General features: G+C 42.2%; 1 protein-coding gene across 7 annotated transcripts in view; it reads left to right on the forward strand.

Moving 5' to 3' along the window:
* Positions 1 to 21,978, forward strand: part of herc2 (HECT and RLD domain containing E3 ubiquitin protein ligase 2) — a 186,992-nt gene that overhangs the window by 54,925 nt on the left and 110,089 nt on the right. For 6 of the 7 annotated variants that reach the window (XM_067985782.1, XM_067985783.1, XM_067985786.1 and 3 more), the window contains exons 15-21: positions 302 to 553; positions 3,084 to 3,277; positions 8,522 to 8,722; positions 11,875 to 12,103; positions 12,514 to 12,638; positions 19,156 to 19,334; positions 21,185 to 21,369. In XM_067985782.1, the coding sequence (XP_067841883.1) occupies positions 302 to 553; positions 3,084 to 3,277; positions 8,522 to 8,722; positions 11,875 to 12,103; positions 12,514 to 12,638; positions 19,156 to 19,334; positions 21,185 to 21,369 (1,365 nt within the window). Of the gene's footprint in view, positions 1 to 301; positions 554 to 3,083; positions 3,278 to 8,521; positions 8,723 to 11,874; positions 12,104 to 12,513; positions 12,639 to 19,155; positions 19,335 to 21,184; positions 21,370 to 21,978 lie in introns of those variants that run through there. The other variant, XM_067985788.1, reaches the window with a different exon arrangement.

Below are 21,978 nucleotides of genomic sequence, written 5' to 3' on the forward strand. Positions count from 1 at the left end.
TTTTTGGAGTTGTCTGAGAGAATACTTTTTTATGATGTGACCTGTTACTGTGTAATTGAATATTTGTGCTGTTTGCGCCAGCAGTTTTGGCAAACAAAATAAACCACTTGCGATAAGGAAACATTTGAATTTATCTCCTGTAGCTGTTAGCATGTACATCTATTTCAGCTCCCTTATCCTTGTATACTAAAATTAAAAATGAAATAGTTTTGTGTGAATACTGTATGATGCTTCTTGAACATGTTTCCTGTTTTAGAAGAAAGACATGTGTGCTTAATGTTTGAATTTAATTTCTATGCAGGCCAAGTATGGTCCTGGGGTGATGGTGACTATGGAAAATTGGGCAGAGGTGGCAGCGATGGCTGTAAAACCCCGAAGTTGATTGAAAAGCTTCAAGACCTTGATATTATAAAAGTGCGCTGTGGCAGCCAGTTCTCAGTTGCTATTACAAAAGATGGACAGATTTACTCCTGGGGAAAGGGTGACACCCAAAGACTTGGACACGGAACTGAAGAGCATGTGCGATATCCCAAATTATTGGAATGTCTTCAGGGTTAGTACTGTTTAGCTTTGTGCATTGAATCTTCTCAAAAGTTGAAAATAAACTTCCATCCCTGATGGCTAAGCTGGTCAAGTTGTTGAGTAACTGAGCCTTGACCATGAAGGTCCCAGGTTTGAGTCCTGGTCTATATTGAATTATCTGATCTCAGCCAGGGCGGTAGTAGGTACAATTGGTCTCAGCAAGTTTGGGGGAGAGGTTGGAAATTGGTCAGAGTTCTTGCTCCTGGTCGCTGTTCAGTGACTCCAGTTGGAATTGGGATTATGCAAATATGGGGTGAGGACAAAATCAAGCTCTGCGCCCACAAATCGAATTGCCTGTCGCCACTCACTGTTTAAGCTAGCACATAGTGTGGTGACTTGGCAAGATCAGTTGTGAAAAACACTGTTTTTAAGCCTGTTGAATCCCACAAACATTGAAACAATATGTGATTCCAAAAAAAATTTGTTCACTTAGCAATATTAAAGTGGAAATTTGCTGAATTCAATTTTAGCTAATGTTCAACAGAGACTTGGAGGAGGGTGGGGAAAATCTGCTATGGCTGGTCACAAGACTGGCAAAATTCCCATTCTGTGGAGCAAATGTGTAAATTGATCCATCAGGCATGATGCCTCAGTACATCTGGGCAGTTAAGACTACCTGAAATGCATGTTTCCAGGATACTGTGCAGGATTTCTGTAAATGAAGATAATTTTTACTCATTTTGGTGATTCAGGAGGAAATCACTGGGTAAATCCTTAACAGTGCTACTTGTGCATAGAATTACTTTCCTCTGGTTTTAGGCTTGGCTCAGTGGTAGCATTCTTAACTCTGGGAAAGTCATAGGTTCAAGCCCCATTCCAGGGACTTGAGCACGTAACCTAGGCTGACACTTCAGTGAGTATTGCGCTGTCGGAGGTGCCGACCTTCCAATGAGATGTTAAACCCAAGGTCCCGTCTGCCCTCTCAGATGAATGTAAAAGATCCCATGGAAGAAGAACAGGGGAGTTCCCCTATTGGTCTGGCCAACATATATCCCTCAACCAATGCTAAACAGATTATCTGGTCATTTATCTCATTGCTGTTTGTGGGATCTTGCTGTGGGCAAATTGGCTACTGCGTTTGCCTACATAACAGTGGCTGTACTTTAAAAGCATTTCATTCGCTGTGAAGTGCTTTGGGACGTTGTGAGGTGCTATATAAACAAAACTTCTACTGTTGATCTATTTTATTTGTCAGAGAAAAACCTTTGTTGCAACCGAATTGCTGATCTGACTGTGATTCGTGCAAACAAGGGATTAAACTAGGGACTTAGTTGTGTAGCTTAGTGCCAGAGCACATGGTGCATTTTACTGTTCAATAGAGAGGCATTACATAGAATGACATAGAATGTACAGCACAGAAACAGGCCATTCGGCCCAACAGGTCCATGCTGGTGTTTATGCTCCACACGAGCCTCCTCCCTCCCTACTTCATCTAACCATATCAGCATATCCTTCTATTCCTTTCTCCCTGATGTGCTTATCTAGCTTCCTCTTAAATGCATCTATGCTAGCTGCCTCAACTACTCCTTGTTCCACATTCTAACCGCTCTCTGGATAAAGAAGTTTCTCCTGAATTCCCTATTGGATTTATTAGTGACTATCTTGTATTGATGGCCCCCAGTCCTGGTCTCCCTCACAAGTGGAAACATCTTCTCTACGTCTACCCCATCAAACCCTTCCAAAATCTTAAAGACCTCTATCAGGTTACCGCTCAGTCTTCTCTTTTCTAGAGAAAAGAGCCACAGCCTGTTCTATCTTTCCTGATAGGTATAACCTCTCAGTTCTCAGATGCATAGCAATCTTTTTTAACTTAATATGCTATGGCCCCCATGCCCATGAGGAAATAGATTGAGACTGATCAAAAGCCTCTCTTGCAGCCAGAACAGGAAGAAGAGATTCTTTGAGTTCAGATCAAGCACAGGTGAAGGGGGCATTGTGCTAATCAACATAATGGCTAGTTTCTCAAATTTACTTTCTAAACTGATAATTGCAACAGTTTTGCAAAATACTTTTAGAATTTTATTGACTAAACCTCGGTGTGGTTTGGTCTGGAACATTTGGTCCAGAAAGTATCTGCTCTGCACATTTTAGTTCTATGCTTGAACAGTTTGGTGAGAGAGGGAAACATCTGGCATTGCCAGAGTTCACGACTCAATTGTTTACAGCTTGGCCACAGAGTCTTGCAAAAAAAAACCATGATGATTCTTTGTAAAAGTTTCATCAGGGAACAGAATTTATGATCCACACATTTGTACAAGTATATTCACTGCTTTTGTGCTTCTGTCAGTATAAGTTGCATTTTGTGCCATATATAAATTTTTTTTAAATTGCCGGACATTGGAGGAAAGCTTTTTTGAGCCTTCTCTGGAGCATTTCTTCAGGGTTTTCAACATGTATATTTATTACGATGCCTTCCACTCCAATAGAAAGTATATGTATATATGCATATCCTCTCCACATGCTAAATGATTTGATTTGTGGGTTATTCTGTTTAATTACAGGAAAAAAAGTAATTGATGTAGCTGTTGGATCCACACACTGCATGGTACTGACTGAAGATGGTGAAGTACATAGTTGGGGCAGCAATGATCAGTGTCAGCATTTTGATACTCTGAGGATAACAAAACCAGAACCAGCTGCGCTGCCAGGGCTAGATACAAAACACATCGTTGGTATTGCTTGTGGGGCTGCTCAGGTAAATTCTCATTGAGTTTCAATGCACACCTGGTCCCTGTATCCTGAGGTGATTTCTTTTGTTAAGAAAATTAAATGATACCCTACTTATTGGCAGTAGAATTTCAGTGAAGCGTAACGGTGAGAGTATGAAATTTTCATTCAATGTTCACTTGAACGATGGAAAAACATCCATCAGTACAGTTAATAGGATTGTGTCTGGAGACAGTATTTTTAGCTATATAACTCGAGGATGCAGTGCTGATAGTCACAGGGCTGTCCGTGGTAGTGGTGGGATCAATTTGAGGAGATGAATTGTGGCATTTTTACCTCTTCTGTAATGTACTTCGTACAAGTAGATATCCAATCAAATGACTTATCTTAGGAACATAGGCCAGTCCCAAAAACCGCTCATTTGACCGCACCCTGAAATAGCTATACAATTTTTCCTTAACGTTTTTCCACACTGTCTACCTCCACTGCCTCCCTGGGCAAGTCTACATGTTCACCACTTGCTGTGTAATGTAGTTAAACTTAATCTGTCTGCACATTCTTTCTTCTAAGCTTGAGCCTGTGATCCCTGTTTGGAGAGTTTGTGGCAATCTCAAACATATGATCAGTGTTCAATTCATCTATTCCCATAAGAAATTTGAATACTTGAATGACATCTCCTGAGCCCTCTCTGCTCCACAGGAAATAGTCCCAGTCTCTTCAACCTCTTCTCATACCTGACTTCGGCCATTTCAGCTATCAGTTTGGTTGCCCTTTTCTAATGCCTGGAGATTCTTTCTGTAGTATGGCAACCAAAATTGAGCACAGTACAATGTGTAGTTGTACCAGTGCTATGTACCCTTTTTTTTCAATCCTTGCATGCGGTCTTTCCATCTTGGCACCTTTTTTTTTCCAGCAAACTTTTAGTTACTGACACAACATACTTGCAATGTTTTATCTATATTCGTAGTTTTGTTTTCCTACTGAATAATTCTGATATTTACATGTTAATATTGAAACTCATATACTGATGGCCTTTTGGTATAAGGAGTTTCTTTATCACTACTTGTGTTTGGGGTTGATTCCTACATAGACAAACTGGGAACCGTAGACGAATTAGCTTAATGTCGGTGGTAGGGGAGATAATGGAATCCATACTCAAAGGTGTAATAGAAAAACATCTAGAAACCGAAAATATAATAAAGAATAGTCATCACGGATTTCAACAGGCAAGGTCATGTTTGACCAACTTTATCGAATTCTTTGAAGAGGTAACAGAAAGGGTAGACTAAGGTAATGCAGTAGATGTAATATATTTGGATTTTCAAAAGAACTTCGATAAGGTACCGCATAGTAGACTCATGACCAAGGTCAGAGCATGTGGAGTCAGGGGACAAGTAGCAGAATGGGTAGCAAGCTGGCTACAAAACAGAGAGTAGGGGTTAAAGGCACTTACTCAGACTAGCAAAAGGTGGGAAATGGTGTTCCACAAGGATCTGTGCTGGCACCAATGTTGTTCACCATTTACATAAACGATTTGGACTCTGGAATCGGAAGTACAATTTCAAAATTTGCAGACGACACCAAATTGGGGGATACAGTTAATACCGAGGAGGACTGCGACAAAATACAGGAAGACATTAGTAAACTTGCAGAATGGGTGTGTAATTGGCAAATGAATTTCAATACAGGTAAGTGTGAGGTATTACAATTTGGTAGGAAGAATAAGGGGGCCACATGCTGCTTGGAAAATAAGAGTCTAAATGGGGTTGAGGAGCAGAGGGATCTGGGGGTACAGATACACCAATCACTAAAAGTAGCGTCACAGGTTAATAAGGCCATTTTTTAAAAAAGCAAATCAAGTACTGGAGTTCATTTCTATGGGGTTGAATCGAAAAGCAGAGCAGTTATGTTAAACTTGTATAGAACCTTGGTTAGATCACACTTGGAGTTTAGTGAACAGTTCTGGTCTCCATATTATAAAAAGGACATAGAGGCACTGGAGAAGGTGCAAAAAAGATTTACTAGGATGTTACCAGAACTGAGAGGTTATCCCTATCAGGAAAGATTGAGCAAGCTGGGCTCTTTTCTCCAGAAAAGAGAAGACTGAGGAGTGACCTGATAGAGATCTTTAAGATTATGAAAGGGTGGAGAAGATGTTCCCATTTGTGGGGGAGACCAGAAATGTGGGCTGTAAATATAAGATAATCACTTATAAATCCAATAGGGAATTCAGAAGAAACTTCTTTACCCAGAGTGTTTAGAACGTGGAACTCGTTACCACAAGGAGTGGTTGAGGCGACTAGCATAGATGCATTTACGGGGAAGCTACATAAACACATGAGGGAGAAAGGAATAGAAGATATGCTGATAGGATTAAATGAAATAGGGAGGGAGGAGGCTTATGTGGAGCATAAATATCGGCATGGACCTGTTGGGTCGAATGGCCTGTTTCTGTGCTGTACATGCTATGTAAAAACAGAATAAAAGCTTCCTTTCAGTTAGCTGTTAATGAAGTTGAAGTATTTTCACATGGTTTCACAGAGATGAATATATTTAATTTGAGTTGACAGGCTTGAGAATCCTTAAGAATGACTTAAATGAAAAATAACAATGTCACACATGCCCCCAATTTTAAAAATATTCCTTAAATAAACCTTCCCCATGAAGGTTTGCAGTGTGGTTTACAGATTGGGTCTTCAACTTGTTCCCTTATCACGAGATAATTACGAATAAGGAAGGCCATTTGGCCCATCATAATTCACTCATTCAGAAAGATTCTCAAGTCTATTGCAGCATGTAATTGTTTCATAAATGATTCCAGAGTTTTTGCTTCCACTACACTATCTGGAAATCCATTCCATGTGTTGATCAATCTTTGTGTGAAGCATAGCTTCCTGATATTGGCCCTAAATTTACCTTTTACTAGTTTCGACCTGTGTCCCCTTGTCCTACCATTGTAATTGGATTTACCTTTTTCACTCCTGACACTATCATCTGTGTCTCTCTAAGATCACCTCTCCGACACCTCCTTTGCAAGCTGTAAAGCCCAAGTATCTACAGTCTTTCCTCATAACTCAGACCTTTGGCACTAGGAATCAGCTTTGTGTTTCTTTGCACTCTCTCCAGTGCTCGAATGTCTCCCTTTTGTTGCGGCGACCAGAAGTGGACTTAGTACTCAAGGCGTGGTCTGATGAGATCATTGTACGGTTTGATTATGACTTCCTCGAATTTATTTTCTAGTTTTGGTTATGTGGTTCAACATTTTATTGGCTTTGTTGATTGATGCTCCACATAGAGCAGGTGCAGACTCGCTGGGCCGAATGGCCTCCTTCCGTACTGCAACCTTTCTATGATTCTATTGTTTGGACATGTTAAATGTTGAGTCGACTAAGTCCCTTGGTTTTCTTTCAATTTCATCTGTAGCTATTTTATTCATAGAGTACATACGTTGAGCACTTTACATAAGAACATAGGAAATAGGAGCAGGAGTAGGCCATCCGGCCCCTCAAGCCTGCTCTGCCATTCAACAAGATCATGGCTGATCTTCTACCTCAATGCCATTTTCCTGCAAATCCCCATATCCCTTGGTGCCTTTAATATCTAGAAATCTATCGATCTCTGTTTTGAATGTACTCAGTGACTGAGCCTCCACAGCCCTCTGGGGTAGAGAATTCCAAAGATTCACCATCCTCTGAGTAAGGAAATTTCTCCTCGTCTCAGTCCTAAATGGCCCACCCCTTATTCTGAGATTGTGACCCCTGGTTCTAGACTCCCCAGCCAGGGGAAACATCCTCCCTGCATCTACCCAGTAAGAATTTTGTATGTTTCAATGAGAACACCTCTTATTCTTCTAAACTCTAGAGAATACAAGCATAGCCTACTCAATCTCTCCTCATACGATAATCCCGCCATCCCAGGAATCAGTCTGGTGAACCTTCATTGCACTCCCTCTATGGCAAGTATATCCTTCCTTACATAAGGAGACCAAAATTGTACACAGGTGCGGTCTCACCAAGGCCCTATATAATTGCAGTAAGACATCTTTACTCCTGTACTCAAATCCTCTTGAAATAAAGGCCGACATACCATTTGCCTTCCTAATTGCTTGCTGCACCTGCATGTTAGCTTTCAGTGACTCATGTACAAGGACACCCAGGTTCCTTTGAACATCAACATTTCCCAATCTCTCTCCATTTAAAAAAAAATACTCTGCATTTCTGTTTTTCCTACCAAAGTGGATAACTTCACGTTTTTCCATGTTATATTCCATCTGCCATGTTCTTGCCCACTCACTTATCCTGTCTATATCCCCTTGAAGCCTCTTTGCATCCTCCTCACAACTCTCATTCCCACCTAGTTTTGTATCATCAGCAAACTTGGAAATATTACATTTGGTCCCCTCATCCAAATCATTGATATAGATTGTGACTACCTGGGGCCCAAGCACCGATCCCTGTGGCACCCCACTAGTCACAGTCTGCCAACCTGAAAAAGACCCGTTTATTCCTACTCTCTCTATTTTCTGTCCGTTAACCAATTCTCAATCCTTGCCAGTATATTACCCCCAATTCCACGTGCTCTAACTTCATTCACCAACCTCATGTGTGGGAGGTTTGTGAAAGTGACACTTTCCCTTCCTGTCAGCATGACGAAGCACTTGTTTGTCTGCATTAAATTTCATCTGCCATTATTCTGTCCACTTGCCTATTTTGAATTGATTTTATTAGGATTTCCAAGTCAGTCTTTGTTATGGCAGACAGTGCGAGATTTTTGAAAATAAATCTAAAAATCATAGAACTAAGTTAATTGTTTTTTCTCTTGCCAACTTCTTTCTCTTTTATGGTTTTGACAAATTACAGTTAGATGGGTGCAGTTGCTTTCCCAGACTTAGTCCACGTGGCCATTATTCTTGTGTCAGTCATTCTTGGTGAATGTCGGTATGTTATTTGACAACAGAGAGAATCATACCTGAGCCTCGGCTGATGTGCACACTCTCACTTCTCTAGGTGCCAAATATCAGGAGCATCGGCATTTTTTGTTTTGTTTAACTCTCTTTAGCTTAGGGATGATGAAACCACTTGCAGCACCCTTATCAGGGGATGAAACCTGGGACCTTCCTGGTCTGCATGACTCAGCTACTCATTTGGACAAACTGAGTAGCCAAGAATGGGTTAAATTTTCAAATGAATTCCAGGTAACGTATCAGTAAACTAACAGCAGTAGAGCTGCGTAATTTGGCTTTGTATGTAAAATTACTTTCTGTTGCTTTTAGAGTTTTGCTTGGTCCTCGTGTTCAGAATGGTCAATTGGCCTTCGTGTGCCCTTTGTTGTGGATGTTTGCCAGATGACATTTGAGCAACTGGATTTGCTTTTGCGGCAAGTAAGTGAAGGAATGGATGGTAGTTCGGACTGGCCTCCACCACAGGAGAAAGAATGTATGGCCGTGGCAACGCTCAATCTACTGAGGCTTCAGGTAATGGGATGTTTGCACCTAAATTAAGAGCTGTGTGTTTCAATTCACCATGTTTTAACTTTTTATTAGTGATAATGGTAGCTCCTTAAAACAGAAATTACTCTGAGGAGTTGAATTCAACTGCAAAATGTGATTTTTTTTTTCTCTCTGGAATTGCTTGACTCACTGTGATTTTAGTTCTTCTCAACGACTGGGAATTAAATATGCCAGGGTATTTAACAATCAGGAAGGACAGGCAGGAAGGAAGGGGAGGTGGGGTGGCTATGTTAATAAAGGAAGGAATCACTGTAATACAGAGAAATGATATTGGGACAAAGGATCAGGATAATGAAACAGTTTGGGTAGAGATAAGGAATAATCAGGGGAAAAAAACACTCGTGGGCGTAGTATATAGGCCTCCTAATAGTTGCAACTCTGCTGGAAGAAGTATTAATCAGTAAATAGTCGGGGCATGTCATAAGGGAACAGCTATAATTATGGGGGATTTTAACGATCATATTAACTGGACAAATCAAATTGGGCAGTGCAGCCTTGAGGAAGAGTTTATTGAGTGTATTAGGGATGGATTTCTTGAGCAGTATGTAAGTGATCCTACAAGGGGGCAAGCAACCTTGGACCTGGTCCTGTGTAATGAGCCAGGATTAATTAATAATGTCCTAGTTAACGATCCCCTTGGAATGAGTGACCAAAGCATGGTTACATTCCATATCCAATTAGAGGGTGAGAAGGTTGGTTCTCAAACAAGCTTACTGAGCTTGAATAAAGGAGACTATGATGGTATGAGGGCAGAATTGATTAAAGTGGACTGGGAAAATAGATTGAAGGGTAAGAGGGTACACGAGCAGTGGTGTTCATTTAAGGAGTTATTTTACAACTTTCAAAAAATATATATTCCACTGAGGAAAAAAGGGTGTAAAAGAAATGACAGCCATCCGTGGCTCAGTAAAGAAATTAAGGATAGTATCCGACTAAAAACAAGGACATATAAGGTAGCCAAACTTAGTGGGAGGATAGAAGATTGGGAAGTCTTCAAAAGACAGCAAAAAGTAACGAAAGGATTGATTAAGAAAGGGAAGATAGATTATGAAAATAAATTAGCAAAAAATATAAAAACAGATAGCAAGAGTTTCTATAGTTATATAAAAAGAAAAAGGGTGGCTAAGGCAAACGTAGGTCCCTTAGAGGATGAGACCGGGAAATTAATGGTGGGAAACATGGAGATGGCAAAAATGCTGAACAATATTTTGTTTCAGTCTTTACGGTAGAGGACACTAAGAATATCCCAACACTGGACAAACAGGGGCTCTGGGGGGGGAGGAGCTAAATACGATTAAAATCACTAAGGAATTGGTACTCAGTAAATTAATGGGTCTCAAGGCGGATAAATCCCCTGGACCTGATGGCTTACATCCTAGGGTCTTGAGGGAAGTGGCAGTCGGGATTGTGGATGCTTTGGTAATCATTTTCCAAAATTCTTTGGACTCGGCAAAGGTCCCGGCAGATTGGAAAACTGCTAATGTAACACCCTTATTTAAAAAGGGTAGTAGGCAGAAGGCTGGAAATTATAGACCAGTTAGCCTAACATCTGTGGTGGGTAAAATTTTGGAGTCTATTATTAAGGAGACAGTAGCGGAACATTTGGATAAACATAATTTAATAGGACAAAGTCAGCATGGCTTTACGAAGGGGAAGTCATGTCTGACAAATTTGCTTGAGTTCTTTGAGGACATAATGTATAGGGTGGATAAAGGGGAACCAGTGGACGTAGTGTATTTAGACTTCCAGAAGGCATTCGACAAGGTGCCACATAAAAGATTATTGCTCAAGATAAAGAATCACTGGATTGGGGGTAATATTCTGGCATGGGTGGAGGATTGGTTATCTAACAGGAAGCAGAGAGTTGGGATAAATGGTTCATTCTCGGACTGGCAACCAGTAGCCAGTGGTGTTCCGCAGGGGTCGGTGCTGGGTCCCCAACTCTTTACAATCTATATTAACGATTTGGAGGAGGGGACCGAGTGCAACATATCAAAGTTTGCAGATGATACAAAGATGGGAGGGAAAGTAGAGAGTGAGGAGGACATAAGAAACCTACAAGGGGATATAGACAGGCTGGGTGAGTGGGCGGAGATTTGGCAGATGCGATACAATATTGGAAAATGTGAGGTTATGCACTTTGGCAGGAAAAATCAGAGAGCAAGTTATTATCTTAATGGCGAGAAACTGGAAAGTACTGCAGTACAAAGGGATCTGGGTGTCCTAGTGCAAGATAATCAAAAAGTGAGTATGCAGGTGCAGCAGGTGATCAAGAAGGCCAACGGAATGTTGGCTTTTATTGCTCGGGGGATAGATTATAAAAACAGGGAGGTATTGCTGCAGTTATATAAGGTATTGGTAAGACCACACCTGGAATACTGCATACAGTTTTGGTGTCCATACTTAAGAAAAGACATACTTGCTCTCGAGGCAGTACAAAGAAGGTTCACTCAGTTAATCCCGGGGATGAGGGGGCGGACATATGAGGAGAGGTTGAGTAGATTGGGACTCTACTCATTGGAGTTCAGAAGCATGAGAGGCGATCTTATTGAAACATATAAGATTGTGAAGGGGCTTGATCGGGTGGATGCGGTAAGGATGCTCCCAAGGATGGGTGAAACTCGAACGAGGGGGCATAATCTTAGAATAAGGGGCTGCTCTTTCAAAACTGAGATGAGGTGAAACTTCTTCACTCAGAGGGTAGTAGGTCTGTGGAATTTGCTGCCCCAGGAAGCTGTGGAAGCTACATCATTAAATAAATTTAAAACAGAAATAGACAGTTTCCTAGAAGTAAAGGGAATTGGGGTTACGGGGAGCGGGCAGGAAATTGGACATGAATTTAGATTTGAGGTTAGGATCAGATCAGCCACGATCTTATTGAATGGCGGAGCAGGCTCGAGGGGCCGATTGGCCTACTCCTGCTCCTATTTCTTATGTTCAACTACGTATTGTCTTTGTTTGTATACCAGGCAAATGAACTGACCCGCATTAGCATTTTAAAAATTAATTACATTTTGCCTGCCTTTTATGTAGGGGAGAGGGAACCTGAGAGAAATAGACTAAAGATATAATGCAGTTCTGATTCTTGATTTTTAATGTTTTTTTTTAAATTCTAGCTTCATGCTGCTATTAGCCATCAAGTTGACCCAGAATGCCTTGGTTTGGGCATAGGCAGTGTTCTGCTGAATAGCTTGAAACAGACTGTGGTGACTCTTGCCAGCAACGCTGGGGTTCTCAATACAGTGCAATCATCTGCACAGGCTGTGTTGCAGAGTGGCTGGTCTGTGCTGCTCCCTACAGCAGAAGAAAGAGCCAGAGCTCTTTCGGCATTGCTACCTAATGCAGGTAAGGCTGTGAAACTTTATTGTGAGGGATGTTGGTGCTAAAAATGGAAAGTGTCCCATTCCCTAGCAATAGGTCCCAGGTCAGTTAAAGCATGCTCTGACGTACAGTGAAGCTCTCATCTATTTTGCCCCAACAATATACCTCAGTCCCAATTTGAGAAGAGCACCCCTGTGGCTTCTCTGAGTGAGGTTGTCAATTAGTATCAAATTAGGGGCAGGGTTTTTACTTCCCACATAACCCTGATGGGACTTACTCTTCGGGCTGGATTTGAACCCAGGTTGGATGTGTGAAAGGCCAGTATCTAACCCACTGCTCCATCAAGTCCACTGTGCAAATACTTCAATTTAAACCTATTACATTTTTGTGTATATTCAGAGTTAATCTCATTTTTATTTTTATTGGAAATTAAGTTTCAGGGAATGAAATGAATGTAAGTCCGGGTCGTCGATTTATGATTGACCTTTTGGTGAGCAGTCTGATGGCAGATGGTGGCTTGGAGTCAGCACTAAATGCTGCAATTACAGCTGAAATCCAGGTAAAGAAGAAATCATTTAATTCAGAGTACTTCAGTATTCAGGCAGCTTTTAATCATTTCGTGGCTGACATTCCACAGGATAAGAGACCTTTTTGATTTTGCATGTGAAAGACTGTCATGGAACTGGTTCTAAACTGATTTAGCTTAATCAAACAGTAGAATTGGTAAATGATCTTTTAATCATTACATCATTTTGCTCCATAACAATTGTGGTCTAAAGAGGTTATAGTTCATTTCTTCAGGACCACTTCATTCACTGTCCAATTTTGCCGTACAGCTCTGCTTTGCGAAAGCTTTCTTTAGACCTACATCACTTTTTTATCTCTTTTTAATCTGTCTTTCTTTCCTGGGTGCCCCTTTCCTTAGATTCTATTTTTCTTCCAGTTATATTTCTATTCTTTTCCTAGGTGTGGTTACTCCAGCAGGCCTGTCTAAATTATAGTGCTGCAGAAATGTTTTAAAATCGTAGGAAGGTTACAGCACGGAAGGAGGCCATTCAGCCCATCGAGTCCGTGCCCGCTCTATGCAAGAGCAATCCAGCTGGTCCCACTCCCCCGCCCTATCCCCGTAGCCCTGCAAATTTTTTCCTTTCAAGTACTTACCCAGTTCCCTTTTGAAGGCTATGACTGAATCTGCCTCTATCATCCCCCCGTGAGTGCATTCCAGATCCTAACCACTCGCTGCGTAAAAAAAGTTTTTCCTCATGTCACCTTTGGTTCTTTTGCCAATCACCTTAAATCTATGTCCTATGGTTATTGACCCTTCCGCCAATGGGAACAGTTTCTTTCTATCTACTCTGTCTAGACCCTTCATGATTTTGATTACCTCTAACAAATCTCCCCTCGACCTTCTCTGTTCCAAGGAGAACAACCTCAGCTTCTCCAGTCTGTAACTGAAGTCCCACATCTCCGGAATCATTCTAGTAAATCTTTTCTGTACCCTCTCTAAGGCCTTCACATCTTTCCTAAAGTGCAGTGCCCAGAACTGGACACAATACTCCAGTTGTGGTCGAACCAGTGTTTTATAAAATTTCATCGTGACTTCCTTACTTTTGTACTCTGTGCCTCTATTTATAAAGCCCAGAATCCTGTATGCTTTTTTAACTGCTTTCTCAACTTGCCCTGCCACTTTTAATGATTTGTGCACATATGCCCCCAGATCTCTCTCTTCCTGTACCCGTTTTAGAATTGTGCCCTCTAGTTTATATTGCCTCTCCTCATTCTTCCTACCAAAATGTATCACTTTGCATTTTTCTGGGTTAGATTTCATCTGCCATGTGCCCACCCATTCCACCAGCCTGACTATATCCTCTTTAAGTCTATCACTGTCCCTCCTCACTGTTCACTACACTTGCAAGTTTTGTGTCATCTGCAAATTTGGAAAATGTGACCCGTACGTCCAAGTCCAAGTCATTAGTATATATCAAGAAAAGCAGCGGTCCTAGTACCAACCCCTGGGGAACACAACTGTACACCTCCCTCCAATCCGAAAAACAACCGTTCATCAATACTCTCTGCTTCCTGTTACTCAGCCAATTGTGTATCTATGCTGCTACTGTCCCCTTTATTCCACGGGCTTCAATCTTGATGACAATCCTATTATGCAGCACTTTATCAAACGCCTTTTGAAAGTCCGTATACACCACATCAACTGCATTGCCCTCTGACCCCCTCTGTTACCTCATCAAAAAACTCAATCAAGTTAGTTAAACATGATTTGCCTTAAACCCATGCTGGCTTTCCCTAATCACACTTGTCCAAGTGACTGCTAATTCTGTCCCAGATAATCGCTTCTAAAAATTTCCCCATCACCGAGGTTAAATTGACTGGCTTGTAGTTGCTGGGTTTATCCTTACACCCTTTTTTGAACAAGGGTATAACATTTGCAGTTCTCCAGTCCTTTGGCACCACCCCCGTATCTAAGGATGTTTAGAAGATTATGGCCAGTATCTCTACAATTTCCACCCTTACGTCCCTCAGCAACCTAGGATGCATCCCATCCAGACCAGGTAACTTATCTACTTTAAATACAGTTAGCCTTTCTAGTACCTCCTTTTTATCAATTATTAGCCCAACCAATATCTCAACTCCATCTTCTTTACTGACACTCTGGCAGCATCTTCTTCCTTGGTAAAGACAGATACAAAGTACTTATTTAGTACCTCGGCCATGCCCTCTGCCTCCATGAGTAGATCTCCTTTTTGGTCCCTGATCGGCCCTACTCCTCCTCCTTTACATGCCTATAGAAGACTTTTGGATTCCTTTTTGTGTTTGCCACCACTCTATTCTCATACTCTTTCTTTTCCCCTCTGAACTTTCTATATTCTGTCTGGTTCTCACTTGTGTTATCAACCTGATATCTGTCAAATGCCCCTTTTTTCTGCTTCATCTTGCTCATTATCTCTTTTGTCATCCAGGGAACTCTGGCTTTACTTGCCCAACCTTTCTCTCTCATGGGAATGTACCTAGATTGTACCTGAACCATCTCTTCCTAAAGGCCGCCCACTGTTCAATTGCAGTCTTGCCTGCCAATCTTTGATTACAATTTACCTGGGCCAAATCTGTTCTCATCCCACTGAAATTGGCCTTCCTCCAATTGAGTATTTTTACTTTAGAGCGGTCCATGTCCTTTTCAATGGCTATTCTGAGCCTTATGATACTATGATCACTGTTCCCTAAATGTTCCTCCACTGACACTTGCTCCACTTGACCCGCCTCATTCCCCAGAATCAAATCCAGCAATGCCTCCTTCCTCATTCGGTTGGAAAAGTACTGGTGAACAAAGTTCTCTTGAACACACTTCAAAAATTCCTTCTCCTCTTTGCCCCTTATTATCACTATTCCAGTCGATACTAGGATAGTTGAAGTCCCCTGTTATCACTATTCTATGGCTTTTGCACCTCTCTAATTTCCCTGCAAATTTGCCCATCTATCTCCTTCCCCCTACTTGGGGCCTATAGAATACACCCAGTGGTGTAATGGAACCTCTACTGTTTCTTAACTCGAACCAAATTGATTCTGTCCTTGACCCCTCCAGCGCATCCTCTCTCTCCAGCACTGCAATATTCTCCTTAATCAATAATGCCACCTCCCCCCCCCCATTTGTTTTGTTTAACATCAGTCCTTAATTATAATTTACTTTTACTTGGATGTAACGAAATAAGGATAAACAGTACTAATCTAAAATAAAAAGAGTGCTGCAAATTCTCAAGTCAGGCAGCATTTTTTTTATTCGTTCATAGAATGTGGGCGTCGCTGGCAAGGCCAACATTTATTGCCCATCCCTAATTGCCCTTGAGAAGGTGGTGGTGAGCCGCCGCCTTGAACCACTGCAGTCCGTGTGGTGAAGGTTCTCCCACAGTGCTGTTAGGAAGGGAGTTCCAGGATTTTGACCCAGCAACGATGAAGGAACGGTGAAATATTTCCAAGTCAGGATGTTGTGTGACTTGGAGGAGAACATGCAGGTGGTGGTGTTCCCATGTGCCTGCTGCCCTTGTCCTTCTAGGTGGTAGAGGTCACAGGTTTGGGAGGTGCTGTTGAAGAAGCCTTGGCGAGTTGCGGCAGTGCATCCTGTAGCCACACTGCAGCCACAGTACACTAGTGGTGAAGGAAGTGAATGTTTAGGGTGGTGGATGGGGTGCCAATCAAGCAGGCTGCTTTGTCCTGGATGGTGTCGAGCTTCTTGCGTGTTGTTGGAGCTGCTCTCATCCAGGCAAGTGGAGAGTATTCCATCACACTCCTAACTTGTGCCTTGTAGATGGTGGAAAGGCTTTGGGGAGTCAGGAGGTGAGTCACTCGCCGCAGAATACCCAGCCTCTGACCTGTTCTAGTAGCCACAGTATTTATATGGCTGGTCCAGTTAAGTTTCTGGTCAATGGTGACCCCCAGGATGTTGACGGTGGGGGATTCGGTGATAGTAATGCTGTTGAATGTCAAGGGGAGGTGGTTAGACACTCTCTTGTTGGAGATGGTCATTGCCTGGTGGTGGATGGGGTGCCAATCAAGCGGGCTGCTTTGTCTGGCGCAAATGTTACTTGCCACTTCTTAGCCTAAGCAGGTCTTGCTGCATGCGGGCACGGACTGCTTCATTATCTGAGGGGTTGCGAATGGAACCGAACGCTGTGCAACCATCAGCGAACATCCCCATTTCTGACGTTATGATGGAGGAAAGGTGAAGCAGCTGAAGATGGTTGGGCCTAGGACACTGCCCTGAGGAACTCCTGCAACAATGTCCTGGGGCTGAGATGATTGGCCTCCAATAACCACTACCATCTTCCTTTGTGCTAGGTATGACTCCAGCCACTGGAGAGTTTTCCCCGATTCCCATTGACTTCAATTTTACTAGGGCTCCTTTGTACCACACTCGGTCAAATGCTGCCTTGTTGTCAAGGGCAGTCACTCTCACCTCACCTCTGGAATTCAGCTCTTTTGTCCACGTTTGGACCAAAGCTGTATTGAGGTCTGGAGCCGAGTGGTCCTGGCAGAACCCAAACTGAGTATTGGTGAGTAAGTGCCGCTTGATAGCACTGTCAACGACACCATCCATCACATTGCTGATGATTGAGAGTAGACTGATGGGGCGTTAACTGGCCGGATTGGAATTGTCCTGCTTCTTGTGGACAGGACGTACCTGGGCAATTTTCTACATTGTCGGGTAGATGCCAGTGTTGTAGCTGTACTGGAACAGCTTGGCTAGAGGCGCAGTTAGTTCTGGAGCACAAGCCTTCAGCTTTACAGCCGGGATGTTGTCGGGGCTCATAGCCTTTGCTGTATCCAGTGCACTCAGCCGTTTCTTGATATCACGTGGAGTGAATTGAATTGGCTGAAGACTGGCTTCTGTGATGGTGGGGATATCGGAAGGAGGCCGAGATGGATCATCCACTCGGCACTTCTGGCTGAAGATGGTTGCAAACATCTGTGGAAAAAGAAACCGAGTTAATGTTTCAGATCGATGACCTTTCAGAACCGGAAGAAGTTGAAGATTAAACAGTTTTTAATCACATACAGAGCCAGGGAAAAGTGGGGGGGAGGGGAGGAAAGAACAAAAGAAAAGGTCTCTGATAGGGTGGAGGGCAGGAGTGATTAAATGACAAAAGGGATGATGGTGCAAGGCAAGGAGGATGGCAATGGGACAAGTAAAGAAACAAAAGATGGGTCTAGAGGAGCTGTAAATGGTAACATCAGAACCATTACCAGCACCTGCAGTCCAGAAAAAATGGGAGCAGTGGTTATGATCTGAAGTTATTGAAATCAGTGTTGAGTCCAGAAGGTTGTAAAGTGCATAATCGAAAGATGAGGTGCTGTTCCTCGATCTTCCGTTGAGCTTCATTGGAACAGTGCAAGAGGCCGAGGGCAGAGTCAGAGTGGGACAGGGAATTAAAATGTCAAGCGACTGGCAGGTCAGGGTCACACTTGCGGACTGAGCAGAGATGTTCAGCAAAGCGATCATCCAATCTGCATTTGGCCTCCCCAGCGTAGAGGAGACTGCATTGTGAGCAGTGAACACAGTATACTAAATTGAAAGAAGTACAAATAAATCACTGTTTCACCTGGAAGCAGTGTTAGGGGCCCTGGAAGGTTGGAAGGGAGGAGGTGAAAGGGCAGTTGTTACATCTTCTGCGTTCGCACAGGAAGGTGCCTTATAAAAGTGCCAGTACTAATCTTTTTTTGTGAAAAGTTCAATTTCAAACCTCACTACATGTAATACATAAAAAGAAGAAACAACTTGGATTTAAATATCACCTTTCATAAGCTCAGGATGTCTCAAAGCACTTCACGGCCAATGAGTTATTTTTGAAGTGTAGTCATTATTGTTACATAGGTAAACGCAGCAGTCAATTTGTGCACAGCAATATCCCACAAAAACCAGATGAGGTAAATGACCAATTAATCTGTCTTGCTTATTTTTGAGGGATAGATCTAGGCCAAGATTCCGGGAGGACTTGCCAGCTCCTCTTCGAATAGTGCTATGGGATTATTAATTTGTAGCTGAATAGGCAGATGGGGTTTTGTTTTGATGTCTCATCCAAAAGACAGCACCTCCAACAATGCAGCTTTCCTTCAAAACTGTACTGTATTGTCAACCTGGATTATTTGTTCAAGTCCTTCTGGCTCAGTGAGAATGCTACTGCAAACACCATATAGGGATCTATTACTTCCTTCCTTTCCTTCCTTGAAAACTCTGCCAACTTTTCCCAGAATACCCAAACAAAAAGGTAAGGAACTCTTATACAGAATTGCTCGTAGGAAGCTGTGCTAATGTGCCATGCATTGGTTCCTGATAAATTGTTAAAGAATATAAGTGTGTAAAAAATATCCAGAAACCATAGCTTGCTCAAATTCCCGTATTTTCAAACAAAAAATTCTAATGTGAGCACTTATGTAACGCGTTTAACTATCTTTTTTAGCCGAACAAAACATTGATTCAAACAAGTGTGTTTATCTGGATGATCAGCAGTGGGTATCAAACAGGCAAAGCGTGTGTTCTTCTCCGTTGAATAATACTGTTGTTTTTCTAGGACATAGAAGCTAAGAAAGAAGCCCAAAAAGAGAAGGAGATAGATGAACAGGAAGCCAATGCTTCAACGCTCCATCGGAGCAGAACACCGCTGGATAAGGATCTCATCAACACCGGCATATATGAGTCTTCTGGGAAACAAAGCTTACCCCTCGTTCAACTTGTACAGCAGTTATTGAGGTACTAGTAAATATTTTGTTGTACTTATTTTTCTTTTTGTTTCTCTCTTTGAATTTTCTCCCCATCTCTCCTAAAAAAGACGGATGTAAGCTGAAATATGGTTCCACCAACCGTACTCCAATGCTTCTCCCAGTGTTTATTCTTCATGTGCAAGCTTAGGTTAAAACATGGAAAATAGGAACAGGAGTAGGCCCTTCGAGCCTGCTCCGCCATTCAATATGATCATGGCTGATCCTCTATCTCAATACCATATTCCCGCTCTCTCCCCATACCCCTTGATGCCTTTTGTGTCTAGAAATCTATCAAGCTCCTTCTTAAATATATTCAGTGACTTGGCCTCCACAGCCTTCTGTGGTAGAGAATTCCACAGGTTCACCACCCTCTGAGTGAAGAAATTTCTCCATCTCAGTTCTAAATGTCCTACCCCATATCCTGAGACAGACCCCTCCCAGCCAGGGGAAACATCCTCCCTGCATCCAGCCCTGTCAGAATTATATATGTTTGAATGAGATCCCCTCTCATAAATAATACTCTGCCTTTCTGTTTTCTCTTCCAAAGTGGATAACTTCACATTTATCCACATTATACTGTATCTGCCACCTCACTCAACTTGTCTAAATCGCCTTGAAGCCTCTTTGCATCCTCCTCACGACTCACGATCCCACCTAGTTTTGTGTCATCAGCAAACTTGGAAATATTACATTTGGTTCCCTCCTCCAAATCATTGATATATATTGTGAATAGCTGGGGTCCAAGCACTGATCCCTGCGGTACTCCACTAGTCACTGCCTGCCACCCCGAAAAAGACCCATTTATTCCTACTGTTTCCTGTCTGCTAACCAATTTTCAATCCATGCCAGTATATTACCACCAATCCCATGTGCTTCAATTTTGCACACGAACCTCTTATGTGGGACTTTATCAAAGGCCTTCTGAAAATCCAAATAAACCACATCCACTGGTTCTTCTTTATCTATTCTACCAGTTACATCCTCAAAAAAAAAACTCCAGTAGGTTTGTCAAACACGATTTACCTTTCATAAATCCATGTTGACTTTGTCTAATCCCGTTGATATTTTCTAAGTGTCCTGTTATCACATCCTTTATAATAGACTGCAGCATTTTCCCTACTACTGATGTTAGGCTAACCAGTCTGCAGTTCTCTGTTTTCTCTCTCCCTCCTTTTTTAAATAGTGGGGTTACATTTACCACCCTCCAATTTGCAGGAACTGTTCCATAATCTATATAATTTTGGAAGATGACAACTAATGCATCCACTATTTCCATAGCTACCTCTTTTAGTACTCTGGGATGCAGATTATCGTCTCTGGGGATTTATCGGCTTTCAGTCCCATAATTGATGCTGAATGTTAGCAGACTATTGAATCCTGAGGAAAATTCACCAGAGCCAGATTGTATCCTTAGCTCAGGCCCAAACATGCACATTTTCCAGCATAGGTCAGTGGGTACTGCTGGTTTTACCCCTTTCCAAACCTAGGGACACTGAGGCCAATTTTGTTCTTTCTGTTGAGTTATCTGATCTTAGCTGGGGTAGTAGCAAGAGTGGTGCAGTTCACTTTCCTGATCACTATTGAGTGGTACCTATTGAAAGTTCTTGTGTGGATATCAGGAGTGTTCAAGATTGGGCTCAGCTGTGGTGCTTTCTGTGGAGCCAATACCCTGTGCGTGAGTAGTGGCTGTTTGAATAAGTTAATGGAAGACGTGCAGCACTCCAGCGAAGAGTCAGCGTCTTAGAGAGGAAGGGCGAAAACACAATTGAGAAGTAGCAAGGGGAAAAAAAAACAAATGTCTTTTAAAAATAATTGAGCAGTTTATCTTTTCTTTTAAAGAAACATTGCATCGCAAAGCATAGCTAAGTTGAAAGATGTCACTCGCCACATTTCTTCTTGTTTGGACCATGAGCACTTCAATCAAGAGAGGTCAGCCTCTTTAGATCTGTTGCTGCGATTTCAGCGTCTGCTGATCAGCAAACTTTACCCAGGTGTAAATTTCAGTTATGAGACCAATGGATACAGTAAGTGAATTTCTGATAAACTGCTTTCACCACCTTCTTTAATGTAGCTCATGAACAACTAATGCAATGCAAATCTAGCTTACGGGTCAGTTGATTCGATGTGAAAGTCACTTTCAATTGGCGCAGAGTCTGCAGTGAAGCTGCAATGATCTGAGTACAATTTGGTTTAAAGAAGGTGGTGGTGTCTCGTCAACTCTCCTGTTGGCTCAAGGAGAGTGATATATTATATGTCTGAATAGTTACAATTGATGGGCATCACTTTGTTGTGACTGGTTTTATTTTGATCAATATTTTAAAAATTGGGAGACTGGAGAATTTTAGCTATGATTGGCTAGGCTGGGATTGTTTTCCTCTGAACAGAGGAGGCTGAGGGGTGATTTGATTGAGGTGTACAAAATTATGAGGGGCCTAGATAGAGTGGATTGGAAGGACCTATTTCCCTTAGCGGAGGGGTTAATAACCAAGGGGCATAGATTTAAAGTGATTGGTCGAAGAATTAGAGCGGAAATGAGGAAATATTTTTTCACCCAGAGGGTGGTGGGGGTCTGGAACTCACTGCCTGAGAGGGTGGTAGAGGCAGAAACCCTCAACTCATTTATATAAAAAAAA

Source organism: Heptranchias perlo, chromosome 6 (genome assembly GCF_035084215.1).
Source record: "Heptranchias perlo isolate sHepPer1 chromosome 6, sHepPer1.hap1, whole genome shotgun sequence".
NCBI lineage: Eukaryota > Metazoa > Chordata > Chondrichthyes > Hexanchiformes > Hexanchidae > Heptranchias > Heptranchias perlo.